This window comes from Ceratotherium simum, chromosome 1 (assembly GCF_057802395.1).
Source record: "Ceratotherium simum simum isolate JZ-2026a chromosome 1, ASM5780239v1, whole genome shotgun sequence".
Lineage (NCBI taxonomy): Eukaryota > Metazoa > Chordata > Mammalia > Perissodactyla > Rhinocerotidae > Ceratotherium > Ceratotherium simum.
The window spans coordinates 78,951,197-78,965,263 of NC_141900.1; the positions used below are offsets into that span (position 1 = coordinate 78,951,197).

The 14,067-nt window shown below is 35.0% G+C and overlaps 1 protein-coding gene across 2 annotated transcripts in view; it reads left to right on the forward strand.

Annotated features, from left to right (window-relative positions):
* Nucleotides 1-14,067, forward strand: part of CPED1 (cadherin like and PC-esterase domain containing 1) — a 265,453-nt gene that overhangs the window by 82,093 nt on the left and 169,293 nt on the right. For both annotated transcript variants that reach the window (XM_014785341.2, XM_087430096.1), the window contains 2 exons: nt 6,062-6,194; nt 7,989-8,157. In XM_014785341.2, the coding sequence (XP_014640827.1) occupies nt 6,062-6,194; nt 7,989-8,157 (302 nt within the window). The remainder of the gene's footprint in view (nt 1-6,061; nt 6,195-7,988; nt 8,158-14,067) is intronic.

Below are 14,067 nucleotides of genomic sequence, written 5' to 3' on the forward strand. Positions count from 1 at the left end.
TTCCTCTTGGCTGTCTGCTGGTGACTTTCTCTTTCATATGGTTTCCTGTGCTCACCGTGGGTTCTGGGCGACTCTGGCGATATTAGACCTCTTGGCCTTCAATAGTTCATCTTGGGGTGTCCGTCTCTGCCCGCCTCGCTGGAGCTGTCTCAGTGTTGTTGCAGCATCCTGATACGGTCATAACATATCATGCCACTCTGACGAACACCACACTGAAGTGGAGCGAGAAGACCAATCTCTGCCCATATTACACTCATTTCCCAGGTCATGAACAAAAATGTTGTGCAGAACAACTCTAGCAAAACCTCTCAGCACTTGGCTTGCTCATTCTTTTCATTTCAGCCCCTTTTTTCTATGACCAAGGCACATATCTCTAGTTATCACAATAAGAAGACATTGGAATTCACTTATTAAGCAGAGATTTATTGAACTGTATTAAGTGCCAGCCTGTGCTTGGCACTAGATATGCAATGGAGAAAAACCCCAGAATCCCTGACCTCACAGAGCTTACAGTCCAGCGAACCGAGAATACCCTTTGATGCACGTAAAATAATTCCTCCTCTCCAACTGCCAAAATGATCAAGTTTGTGAACTTCAATCTACCTCGGGGTGTGTTTTCTCCCCATTTTGTACCCAGCTCAAGAGGCGAAAGGGTGGTTGATATTCCCCAAATACTTTCACACGGGGTGGGAGCTTAAAGAGGGTCCAGATGCAATCTCTCCTATGAGGTTTATTGGGCCTCATATGAATAAATGGCAGCTGGTTGACCCTGCAGAGCACTTATACTTGCTGGAATATGCCTAAATTCACAGAGGGACCATAGTTTAGTTCTGGCCCTTGGACTCTTGCTACTTAGCTATTCCATTAGGTCACATATAGCGTATATTAAAAATTATAACATAACTTTTCACCTAGGATCTCAGAAATTTAGAATTGTAAAGGACTTTAGAAATCACATAGTTGTTCATTCAGCAAATATTTGTTTCGTACCCACTGTGCTTGCTGCTGTGTTTTTTCATCATCATGTAAAGGAGGAAACGTATTCAAAGGTGAGGATATTTGTTCTCTTCTAGGAATTGGCAGAACTTGGTCTATGCTTCTCTTGTTTTCAAAGCATATACTAAATCCTCATTGAATGATTTCAAGATCATCCCTTGTGTTAGTCAGGGTTCTCCAGAGAAACAGAACTAGCAGGATATCTCTATCTCTGTCTGTCTATCTATCTATCTATCTATCTATCTATCTATCTATCTATCTATCTATCTATCTATGTGTCGTCTATCTATCTATCATTTATCTATTTATTAAAAGAGAGAGAGGACAAGAGTTGTATTGAAAGGCATTGGTTCACGTGATTGTGGAGGCTGAGAAGTCCCATGATCTGCTGTCTGCAAGCTGGAGACCCAGGAGAGCTGGTGGTGTAGAGAGCCAATGGTGTAGATTCCAGTCTAGGTTTGAAGGCCTGAGCACCAGGTGTGCTGAGGGTAGGAGGAGATGGATGTCCCAGCTCAATCAATTAAGCAGAGAGCAAATTCAATCTTCCTCTGCCTTTTTGTTCTATTCAGATTGGTTGATGGGAGAGCTATCTGCTTTACTTCTTCCACCAGTTCAAATGCTAATCCTTTCTGGAAACACTTTCACAGGCACACCCAGAAATATTCTTTAACCAGCTCTCTGGGCATCCCTTGGCCCAGTCAAGTTGACATACAAAATTAACCATTGCCCTTTGGCATTCCTACCTACAGGCATTCTAGCCGCTGGAACCTTCTTTCACAGATAGTATGTTTACGCACGCTCTTGTTTGCCTCCAGTAGGTACCATAGTATAGCAAGAGAAACCTTATGAACTTTCTGATGTTTGATCAATATTCAACCATTTTTGATGTAACAAAAGGCAATTTCATATGGTTCAGCCTAAGCCATCCCCTGCTGCCACATACAAATGCTCTTGTTTGAGATCAAAGCCAATATTATTTCTCTCACTTTCTCTACATGAACATATACACACATGCATTCACGCATGCACATACACACGTATAATTGTTTCTCCAGGACACATGGCTAGTAAGGAGAAGACCAGGGCCAAAACTTGAATTTTCCAAGTGTAGGGTTTGGGCTGGATATTCTCCATTTGCCCTTCCAGATTCACTCTAAACCTTTCCCTAGGAAGCTGTCCTCCATAGACTGCATCAACAGGGCTCCCTTGTCCCCTGACTTCTGGCAGGAGATCAGAGTTCAGGAGGTGAGAACTTTGGGACATCCCTACCTGCTTCTCTACTGGACCTCGGCTTGGAAGTGCCTGTGCTCCTCCCCCTGTGGCCATAGCTCACTCTCCGTGCCCTCTCCCACAGCTATGCCCTTTGCCTGCTTCTGTCATCATCTCCCTCCTAGGCTAGGGTTGGTAAGAGCTTCCGTTTTGTCAGCCCTGGGGAACTTCACCACAGAGTGGTGTTTTCCCTTAACTCTACCCTTGGGTTTGTTAACAGTACCTTTAATAGTCTCTTGGTTAATAGTCTCTTCAGTTGCCACTTTGACTTTGCCATCCATCCATTTTCTCCCAGGGTCCCACATACAGCAACTAGAAGGATGTGCAACTATGACATACAACTATCTACTGGGGCTTTGGGAAAAAAAAAAAAAAAAAAAAGGAGGAGGATTGGCAATAGATGTTAGCTCAGAGCCAGTCTTCCTCAGCAAAAAGAGGAGGATTAGCATGGTTGTTAGCTCAGGGCTGATCTTCCTCACAAAAAAAAAAAAAAAGACAATACTGGCTAAGTTTCCTAATATGAAATACAAGACAATATTCAAACATTTGTGAAATATAATTCCATTTTCACTATTACTTTCCTATTAATTATTAGCTATGGGGCAAAATGTTAAGTCAAATACAATACAAATTTGGCAGCTAATCTTTGCTAGTACAAGTGTTTTCCAGCGTTTAGTCTTTGCTTGTGATGTATGTAATTGGATGTCACATATATGGAAAAAATAAATAACTGAATAAAATATTTTTAATACATTGGAATACCCTTTTGTTCTCTAACTGTACATTGGCTTAACCCCCCCATAACTGGTTCATTGCTAGCATCTACTGACCACTTGTTATGCATCAGCGTTGTGTTCAGTAATGTGAGACATTCAGAAGATTCATGGGGAATCACATTCCTGATTCTGGAAGACTCCTTGACAATGTCACATGCCCATTAAGCATTGGTTGGTAGGAATCAAAATTAAAACCTAGGTCTCGTGATTCTGGTTTAACCTTTCTTTTCATAAAGCTGCATCACAGTCGGCAGGTACTCAGTGCCTGGCCAACCAGATATTAGGAGGCATGAGAAAAGCAGTCTTCATGCATCCCCAACAAATTGTTCATTTTTACTTTGGGTAAGTGGTAAAGTTACAGGCTTCAGAGCTCTGTAAAATAAGCTAAGAGTAGTCGATAAATAAAAGTACATATGGTATTTCACATCTGTATCTGCTGTCCATTTGGTCCTCATAGTGTGGGGTAGGAACACTCTAAAGATGCATGCTAGGCCCTCCATGTTTAATAAACATGTGTTAATGAATTACAAATCCATTTGGAAGACTGTTTGTATCATAGAGCCTCATCTCCCAAATTCCTTCCAAAAACAGAAGCTAGTTTTGACATTGTTTATAGGAGATTTCTAGGCTCCTTCTGTGTGTTGGGGGGTCAAGGGAGAAGGGGAATGGAGTATTAAAACACGTGGATTGGGCTGGTCTAGTGAGAGAGCCCTCGATAGATACACCAAATGAAAGACATAAGGAACAGTGATTACTGACAAATCTTTGACTCTGTTAAGTAAGAATCTAGGGTACTTAAGGTTTCCACAAGTATTTATAAAACCTCCATAAAATTTCAAGGGAAATGAGAATCATTTTAGATGTCAGGGGACATCTAATTACAGAGTTTTGTTTTTTCATTTTGGGTTTTTTTTTAAGAATCGTGAAAAATAACCTCCAAGCCTGGAATAATGTAATGTAAAGTCTAATATACATATCACAAAAGGTACAGATTACTTTAATCAATATTCCATTCCACTGTTCAACCGTGGTTTCAGGGGCTGATGTGGAAATCCGGTATATTCCTGGCAATTCCTATATTGGATTCCTTCAACTACATAGGCTCCTCCACTTTAAACAGAAAAACGTGACATAAAATTGTTTAATCTTTTGACATATTTGCTGACTACTTCCTCAAAACCTTTGAACTACTACCTTGGTGAAATACTTAATATGTCTAGCTTCTTCAAAGCAGGCTCTGCTGGGGCTTCAAATTGGTGCTGTGCTTCCTGGCAGCAAGGGTAAAAGGGAAATCAGAGTAAATTACACTATTCTCACATTATACAAAAGAAGGCTGCAGATTAGCTCTTCTGGAGAAGCAAAATTTTTCCTAGTAATAAATTCCAAAAAATGTCTATTTAGTGAAAAAAAAGAACACTTATTTTCTTACTGCATATTTAAAGGATTATATAAACACTTCAACTCTTTTAAGTTGATTCCCAAGAAAAGAAATTATCTTAATGACTCTTCATTTCTCTCTTCTAGAAACAAGCAATTTGAGTATTTCTTTTGTTATGATGTATTAGAACCTCATTAATAGGGAAGCCTTACAAATAGGCCATCATTTTTTGAGGAAGATCACGCTGTGCTAAATAATGAGAAAGGGGAATACATTGAACCACTTGACTTCCACTGACTTTTACTTAAGAGTGTGAAGTGTTTTAAATTAGACTATGTTAGTATTGATGGAACGTGCACAGGGGGAAAAATAATTTAAAGGCTTTGTTTCATTTTGAGAGCTGGATAAATTGTGTAATTTAAAAATAAAGCACTGTGACCTGGCAGTAAGGAAACAACAACTTTCTTATGCTATTGGAGAGAGTGGAAATTGGGGCAATTTTTCGGAAGGCAATTCAGTGATGTCTATCAAATTTACAACACATTTACCCATTGACCTGGCAATTACACTACAGATTAGAATTTGCCCATAGATAAACTTGTAAAAGTACACCAACATAGATGTATAAGAGCTTTCATTGCAATATTTTTGAAATAGCAAAAGAAAAACTTTACAAAAATAATCTAAATACACAGCAATAAGGGAATGGTTAAATTAAATGTATACTCATTTAACAGAACACCCTAAGCCATTAAGAAGTATAAGGTAATTGTGTATATGCAGATATGGAAAGGACTCCAGGATGGTTTAGGAGGTAAATAAGCCAGACATAGACCATTATAAAATCTTTTCAGAATATTTGAAAAACAGAAATATCTACATAGATAGGTTTATTTAGATATATTTATATCAATTTATATTTCGAGGAATCATATGCATCTGACCCATTGTGTGCTTATCTAGACTGCAAAAGTGAATATGTAAGCATTGGCTCTGGCAAGGAGAGGTCCTAGATGGGGTTGGATTGCTGGGTGCTTTTCCTTTTCACGTGATAGCTTTCTGTACAATTTGATTTTTCTAATCATGTGCATACAATGCATCTATTTTTTTAAAATATAAGTATGAGTGTTCTGAAGTAAGTCATTATTGTTGGTCTTTACTTTTGTTTACTTCAAAAACCCGGTAAATAATATTTTACAAAAGAATAAAACACTGTTGTTGAGGTTACCAAGGTCATGGAGCATGTGAAGGACAGTATTGTCAGGAAATCAACTCAAGTGGTCTATGTAACATTCTCATCACAAACAAGTCACTGCTGCAGCATCTCTTTGCTGTGTGGAGAGTAGATCCACTTGATGTGGGACAGTGGGAGACATCATATCTACCTCCCCTCCTGAGCAAGAATATTTGAAATCAGTTATTAAATTGTTTTCCTACTCTGTGGTAAGAGAACATATTATGAAACAGGCTTCTGTAAACATGCATTCATCCTTAATAGATCTAACTTTGATTCAGAAGGGGGAGGAAATTTGTTGCATGTTTCCCGTGGACCCCGTAGTTTAATGCAGCAGACTCTACTTTGGAAGCAATTCCAAAAGGAAACAGTGGAATGACTGTCTTTTGCTCTTTTGAATCTTCTCAGAACTGCGACTTCTGGTGAGCCCCTCTGTGTGTCTGGATCAGAGCATACAGTTAAAGCTGAATACTTCAAGTCACCTTTTAAAAACAGTGAAGCCACATATGTGGAAACATTGGGACTGGAGGCGTGAAGAGCTGTAAGCTAATCACTTTGAATTGTTATATCCAGCATGCATTTTAGGAGACAGCTAACAAGAAAAAAGCACCAAACACATCTGGGGTTGGGGTGGAGTTACATGTTTGCATTATTGGGTTCTGTTACAGAAATTTTTGGCTATCTCTTCTTAATAAAGAACGCCGTCATTGATATCCTTCTAGACTAATTTAAACCTTTCCTGCCATAGAATAAACATTTGGGTAAATAAGACTCTTATCTGGGAAGTTACATTTATGGAAATTGAATTTAAAACCTTGACAATGTGAAACTATAAAATTTTAACTTTCGTTTTATACTCAGATGACATTGCCTTAGTCTATGAGTATGGCTGAATGCATTTTTTTTCCTAGTTATTATTTTTTTATGGCTCCCAGGATCTAAGAAAGCAATTGTAGGGTACCAAGTTACTAAGTTACCTCCAGGGGAAGGATTTTAAAATGTAAATAAATTATAGTGAAAACTTAAGAGATTTAAATTATCTTATCCAAGACAAAAATGAGTTTGCCTCATCTAATTTTATAATTATTAAGTAGTATTTTCACAGTTAACTGTATTTATTGAAGCACCTTATGCATCTTGTGCTTACCTAGACTTCAGAAGTTGAAATAGCACAGTCTTTTCACTGAAAATATTTAGATTTTTAAAGTATAGAAATACGGTGCAGAAAAGCAAATAGTTATACATTTTGGTATCATTTATGTTGAAAGTATATTTGTTTAATTACAAAACATTAAACTAGTGTTATTTTTCCTTTATAGACTGAAATGTTTTCTTAATACTTCATCCCTTAAGTTGATCCTTAATTATCTGTGGTGAGAGTTATTAGATAGAATCAAACTCATGGTGAAAGATTTTTGGCATATTTTGGTGACTCGTCCACTATTGAGAAAATTAACATCTTTCCTCGCCAAGGAAAAGATAGACCAAAGATAGGCGAGGGCAGAACCAAAAAATTTCAGGTGTTTCACTGCTCCCTAACTGAAAGTTGTATCACTTTTGTTGCAACGGTACTATATGTGACTAATTTAATTTTTTTTTTATTGAGGTAACATCGGTTTATAACATTATATAAATTTCAGATGTACGTCATATTTCAATTTCTGTGTAGATTACATCATGTTCACCACCCAAAAAATAATTACCATCCATCACCATGCACATGTCCCTAATCACCCTTTTCACTCTCCTTCCTCCCCCCTTCCCCTCTGGTAACCACCAATCCAATCTCGGTTTCTATGTGTCTGTTTGTTGTTGTTTTTATCTTCTACTTATGAGTGAGATCATATGGTATTTGACTTTGTCCTTCTGACTTATTTTACTTAGCATAATACCCTCAAGGTCAATCCATGTTGTTGCAAATGGCAAGATTTCATCTTTTTATGGCTGAGTAGTATTCCATTCCATTCCAAGATATACCACATCTTCTTTATCTATTCGTCCCTTGATGGACACGTAGGTTGCTTCCAAGTCTTGGCTATTATAAAATTTTTAAACCTTATTTTAGGTACTATCTTCCTACTTTTCTTTCTTTTTAAAAATCTTTTGATTAAATCTGCCAGAGTAGGGAATTCTCATCAATTTGATCCCTTTTCTCTGTACCTGGATGTCCCCTGGTAGTGATGCTAATAAGCAGTGAAATTGTCTAAGGAAACCCACACACTGAAGGCTGGGGTCCAACAGAGGATACACAGGGCGTACAAAGCTTTGAGGTTATTTATAAATTACATACTCACCATAAATTACGAAGCATTAACTAGGTCATTTTATTTTTTAGGAATCGAACAACAGTCCTTGCTCCACATGAAGCAATCTTTAGAGCTGAAGATCTATCTGTGATTCTTAAAGCATATGTGTTGGTGACATCCTTAACCCCTTTACGTGCATTCATTCATTCTACTGGCACAGTTTGGAATCCACCAAAGAAAAAACGCTTCACTCTCAAGGTAAAATTTCCAACGAAGCTGTTATTTCACACGAAGTATGTTAAAGATAAGTAAAGTAAGTTGGGCTGCCTTTCTCTGACCTTTTTGATTATCAAATTCCACTGAGCAAAGATTGCATCGTTTTATTGCTGCAAGTAGAGATTTTCATTTAATAGGTGCAGTTCAAAAATGAGCTGGAAACAACCTGATTCACTAGGGATCACAAAGGCTCCATCTTTTTTTCTCAATTCATCATTTTAGTTCAGTTCTTTGACCCTTTATACAGCTAGTTCTCAGCTGTAGTCTTTTTTTCTTGACTTTCCACTTATTCAAGAAAAATATAGTCAGGGCAACAAATGAAAATATAACTTTGCCCTTAGGCTTTTTGCTTCATTCTTAGGAAGCGTAATGCCTCTTTCATTACACCGGTCAATATGGAATATTTGCTGAGTAAAAAACAACACTCTCAAATGTGCCTAATACAGTAAGCCATGACATAAAGGATGATGGGAAAGGTTTCAGGGAAGAACTTAATAATAATCCGAAAAAGTTTGCTTATAAGGTGTAACTCAGGTTAATTCAGTTGAAAATAAAGTCTAGTGACAATGTGTTTGATAAATTTTAAGGAGTTTCTGATTTTACAGAATTAATTGTTCAGAAGACAGATAAAAGGAAGTGGGAAGAAATTGAAAGAATGCACACTGCTAAGACACTTCCTTCAAAGAACAAATACTACATGATCTCACTTAGAGAAGAAATCTAAAATAGTCAAACTCACAGAAGCAGAGAATAGAATGGTGGTTACCAGGGGCTGGGGAGAGGGATATGGGGAGGTGTGAGTGAAAGGGTACAAAGTTTCAGTTATGCAAGATGAATAAATCCTAGAGTTTACTGTACAGCATAGTGCTTACAGTTAATAATGCTATAAGATTTGCTAAGACGGCAGATCTTATGTTAGGTGTTCTTATCACTAAAGAAAGAAAGAAATAGGGTGGGAGGAAACTTTAGGAGGGGATAGATATGTTTATGACTTGATTGTGGTGACGGTTTCATGGTTGTATACTTATCTCTTAAACTCATCAAGTTGTATACATTGAATATGTATAGCTTTTTATGTCTCAATCAGAATAAAGTGGTTAAAAAAAAAGAATGTACAAGTGCCTTTCAGAGTTTCAAGGGAATCAAAAGTGACTGAACTTGATGTTTTTCAGAATTTATCTTAAGTTCTGGAAAATCTTCCAATTGTGAAAAATTTTTAAATAGCCTATTTAAATATTATCAGTTGAAAAACACATCAGCGTGATAAAAGATGGAGGTGTTATGTTGCCTAATAAAATAGCTAACATTTTAATGAAATGGTATTGATGACTTAGGTCTTAAGGATGTTTTATTCTGAAGACAATCATCCTATCTCAATTATATCAATATATATGGTTTTTAATTAATCATGAAAAAGTGGAATCTAATTCGGTTTGCCTTTCATGTTATCTCCCACAAGTCTTTACAGTTGCTTTTTGTATTTCCCTAGGTATCTTTAATTATTCCCAAATTTCCTCTTTCTATTAGGTTGAATTATATGAAATAGCTCATATTTGGCCATTTTTGACCAACAAAAAATTGCAGTTTCATATGATTCAACCTAATAGTTGGAACTCAGGTTTAGAGAGATACAAAAATCATATTCCTCACTTCATGTCACATTCATGCACTCAACAAGTATTTACTGAGCACAGACCGAAATCCTGTTCTTGTGGAACTTGCAACACCAGTGTATGCAAGACTCCTCTCTTGTTTTATATATTTATTTCATCCATTGTATGCCCATTTCCCATTCGGTTCTCCTCCCCATCAAAAGGCCACCATTATGTGTATCGTTTTGTGTATATTCTTATAAAATATGAATTTTTATTTTGTTATGCATGCGTGTATTTTTTAATATATAAATTGTATTGTATTAGGGATTTTTTTCTAACTTTTTAAAAATGCAGCACTCCGTATCTTTAGCAAGGAACCATCTACGTTGCTATGTGAACATCTTCTGTGTTACTTTTCACTGATTTGCAGTATCCATGATGTGTATTCCATTACAGTTTTCCTATCCACTCTTCCAGTGGCAGACATCTTGTGCTGTATCTCTTGGCTAGAGCAAACAAGCTTGAAATGTACAAATCCTTTTATGTGACTCTATGCACCTGCATGTGATTTTCTGGAGAATATATACTCAGGATTGGAACTGCTGGGTCACAGAATATGGTTCATTTGATAGGATTAAATAATGCCACCTCACCCTCCAGAACGCGTCTCTCAGTTTCTATGCCATTATTAGGCTTTCCTCATACCCCCAAGTTAACCAACATTTGTGTTTCCCAGCTTGTAACAGGTGGAAAGTAATATCTATCTCTTGCAAATAGTTCAATTTGCCATCTATTTTGTTAACTTGATCCACAGTGTCCTTTGTTGATCAGAAATCTTCTATTGATCAATCAAATTAATTTTTCTTATGGTGCCTGTGTTGGAGATTTTGTTCCAGAAATCCTTTCCTATCTCTAAGTCACAAAGATGTGCTTCTCCGTTTTCTTCTATTACCTTTATAATTCTTCCTGGACATAAAAATATTTTAATTCAACTAGAGTTCACTTTTGATCCAGACTTTTTTCCCTATGTAATCAATTATCACTGGCTAAGAACTCATCATTTCCCATGAATCTGACATCATCCTTATTGTATGAGTTCCCATATGTCTATGGAGCTGCCTCTGAGCTCTCTATTCTGTTCCAGTTGGCCCACTGTTTTGATTATTTTGGCAGTAGAAGTATGTCTTATACCCTCCAGGGGAGGTTCTTCCTCTACTTTTGCTTTCCAAGATTAGGTTAACTATGTTACAGACCTTTATTTCCTCACAAACTTTGTAGAATATCAAGTATATTACTAAATTCCTCCTGGAATTTCAATATATAAAAACATCAAATTTACAGTTTAATCTTTGAAGAATTGGCTATTCATAATATTAAGTCTCTTCATTTATTGAGATCATTTTCTTTGTCCTTTATTAGAGTTTAAATTTTTTTCTCCATAGAGATCTTATATGTTCTTGTTTATTTCTAGATTCTTTAGAGTATTTGTTGATATTGTTTGTAAAATTAGATTGTCTAGTTAGTTATTATTAGGATAAAGAAATACTATTTTTAAAGTTGAACTTCTATTTGGTAAACTTGTTCCAATAATTTTACTACTACTATTATTCATTTTACTAAGCAGATGATCATTTTATCTGCAAATAATGTCATGTTAATCTTATTCCTTTTAATTCTTGTATATCTTCTTTCCTTCTTTCTTTTTCTTTTTTTCTTTTTCTTTTTTTTCCTTTACTAATGTTGGCCAGAATCTCCAGTACAATCTTTAAAAGTAGAAATGATAGTGGGTGTTCTTGAATTGTGCTTCATTGTAAAGGGAACGTATTTCAAGTTTCTTCATTAAGTAAAATGCTTGCAGTAGGTTTTTGGTATTTAATCTTTATAATTTCTGCCAAAGTAGTGAGAATAATATAATTAATCACAATGTACCCATCATTGCATTTCAACTATTACAATTCATGGATAATCTTGTTTTATCTGTATCCTCTTTACTCCCCTTCCCTAATACTAGCTTATTTTGAAACAAATCCCAGAGATCATAGGATTCCATTTGTAAATCTTTTTAGAGTGTATGTAAGAGATATGGATTCATGAACTTTATCAAGCCAATTTCCCTTATAGTTTTAGTTTGCTGGGAGCCCTCATCATAAAAAGATTTTGAACCTTACAAATACTTTTTTCTGCATTGATTGAGATAATTATTTGATTTTTCTCCTCCTCAAGTTTATGTGGTGTATTGCATTACTAGATTTTCTTTTAATAACACCTCCTTTTGCATAATTGAGATAAAACCTACTTGATAATTTTGGTCAGCTTTTCAATACTCTGTTAGATTTGTTTAGTTATGATTTTTATATCTATGTTCATAAAGGATATGGACTTATATTTTTTGGTATTTCTCTTATCTGGTTTTTACAATTGTGATTATAGTAGCTCACAAAATAGAGCTGGATAACTTTCACTCTTTTTCAATTTTTTGGAGCAACTTGCATAAGATAGGAGTACTGACCCTTGGGAATTTGGTACAAGTCTCTTGAAAAAATAGATTTGGAGGTTTTTTGAAATAGCGTTGACATTTCAATTTATTTAAAACATTTCTCAATTTCTTCTTGTGCAACTTGGCATTTTTTTTTTTTAGGAATTTATCAATTTCATGTAGGTTTTCAAATTCTTTAGTATATAATTGATCACTATAATGCTTCAATTTTTGTATCTGTTGTGTCTATAGCTATTTCATCTTTTTCAAGTTATGATTTGTAGATATTTTATTTTTAATTTTTACTTCTTGATTAGAATTGCCAGAGGACTTTATAGTTGGTTAATCATTTTAAGAAACTAGTTTTTTATTTTGTTAATCTTTCCCATCACTTTAAAGTTGTTCCCAATTTCACAGATTTCTGCCCTTATTTTTGTTATTTCTTAGCTTCTAGTTTTTCCTTTATTTGCTCTATTGTCCTTTTTTAGCTTCTTCATTTGAATGCTTGCCTCCTTTATGTTTAACATTTTTTGTTTCCTAGTAAAAATGGCTAAAGCAATAAATTCCTTCCATATACTGCCTTAGTCATGTCACATAAATTTTAAATTATTTAATTCTAAGTATATCTTAATATTCTTTATGTTTGCCTTGTTTAACTCAAGCTGTTTAATAACATTATTCCATTTCTAAACATAGGATTATTTTTAACTTATCCTTTTGTTATGAATATCTAATTTATTGGATTATTATCAGAGAACATATTCTGTATGCTACTGCTATCTTGGAATTTATTGAGGCTTTCTTTTATTGACTAATAATCTTTCTATTAAAAAAAAAAATCTTCCATGGGTGCTTGAAAAGGAAAACACTAAATGTGGGTGTAGAATTCTATCTATATCTAAAGCCTTATTAAATACTTATTAATTGTATTTTGCAGAATCTGGTATTTTTTCTGCTTGATCTAACAGTTGCTAAGTGGAATGTGTTAAAATCTCCAACTACAATTGTTTGTCTATTTCTCCCTGCCATTCTTTTGGTTGACTATTTTGAAGCTATATTATTAGTTACCTATTTATTTATGATGGCTATATCTTCTTTCTCCATAGTTCCTTTAACTGGTATATAATATCTTACTTTTGTCTTAAGATACTATTGCATTAATTTCTATTTTAGTCAGATATTAAGATTGCTTTGAGCTTTCTTTTGGTTCACCTTTTTCTTTTCCCGTATGTATATTTTATTTTTACCCTTTCTACATGTCTTTGTATTAAATGTATTTTTTTGTAGTCATATATTTTTGGAATTTATTGTTTTGATACAATCTGTGAATCTTTGTTTTTTAATTTATGATTTTGAACTGATTATGAGTTTGCATAGACTGTGATTATGTTAGGACTTCTTTCTTTCTTTCTTTCTTTCTTTCTTTAGTATTAAGGCTTTTTGTTTCTTTTTAAATATTTTTCCCTGCTTTTCACTGTAAAGCTCAACTTTTCTTGTATAAGTTTAGAAGTTATACAGTCTTATTATATATAGTGTACAATGGTCACCCTTCATTTAAGGCATACACATGTTTATTTTCTCCTGTTAATTTCTTAAACTTTTCAAGGAATGTAGAGTTTTAGTTCTGGTTGAAATAACCATTTTTTCTTTTTATGGTGTTTTTTCCTTCAAAAGGAAAACAAAAACAAAACAATAAATTATATCAAGGAATTTCTCACCTTTACTTCCCCTGTTCACAACATCCTCCTGGATTTGTTTCTTTTCTTATTGAGTGTTTGCAATTTGGTCCGGAAGTCTTTACTCCTTAATTCTGGGAAATTT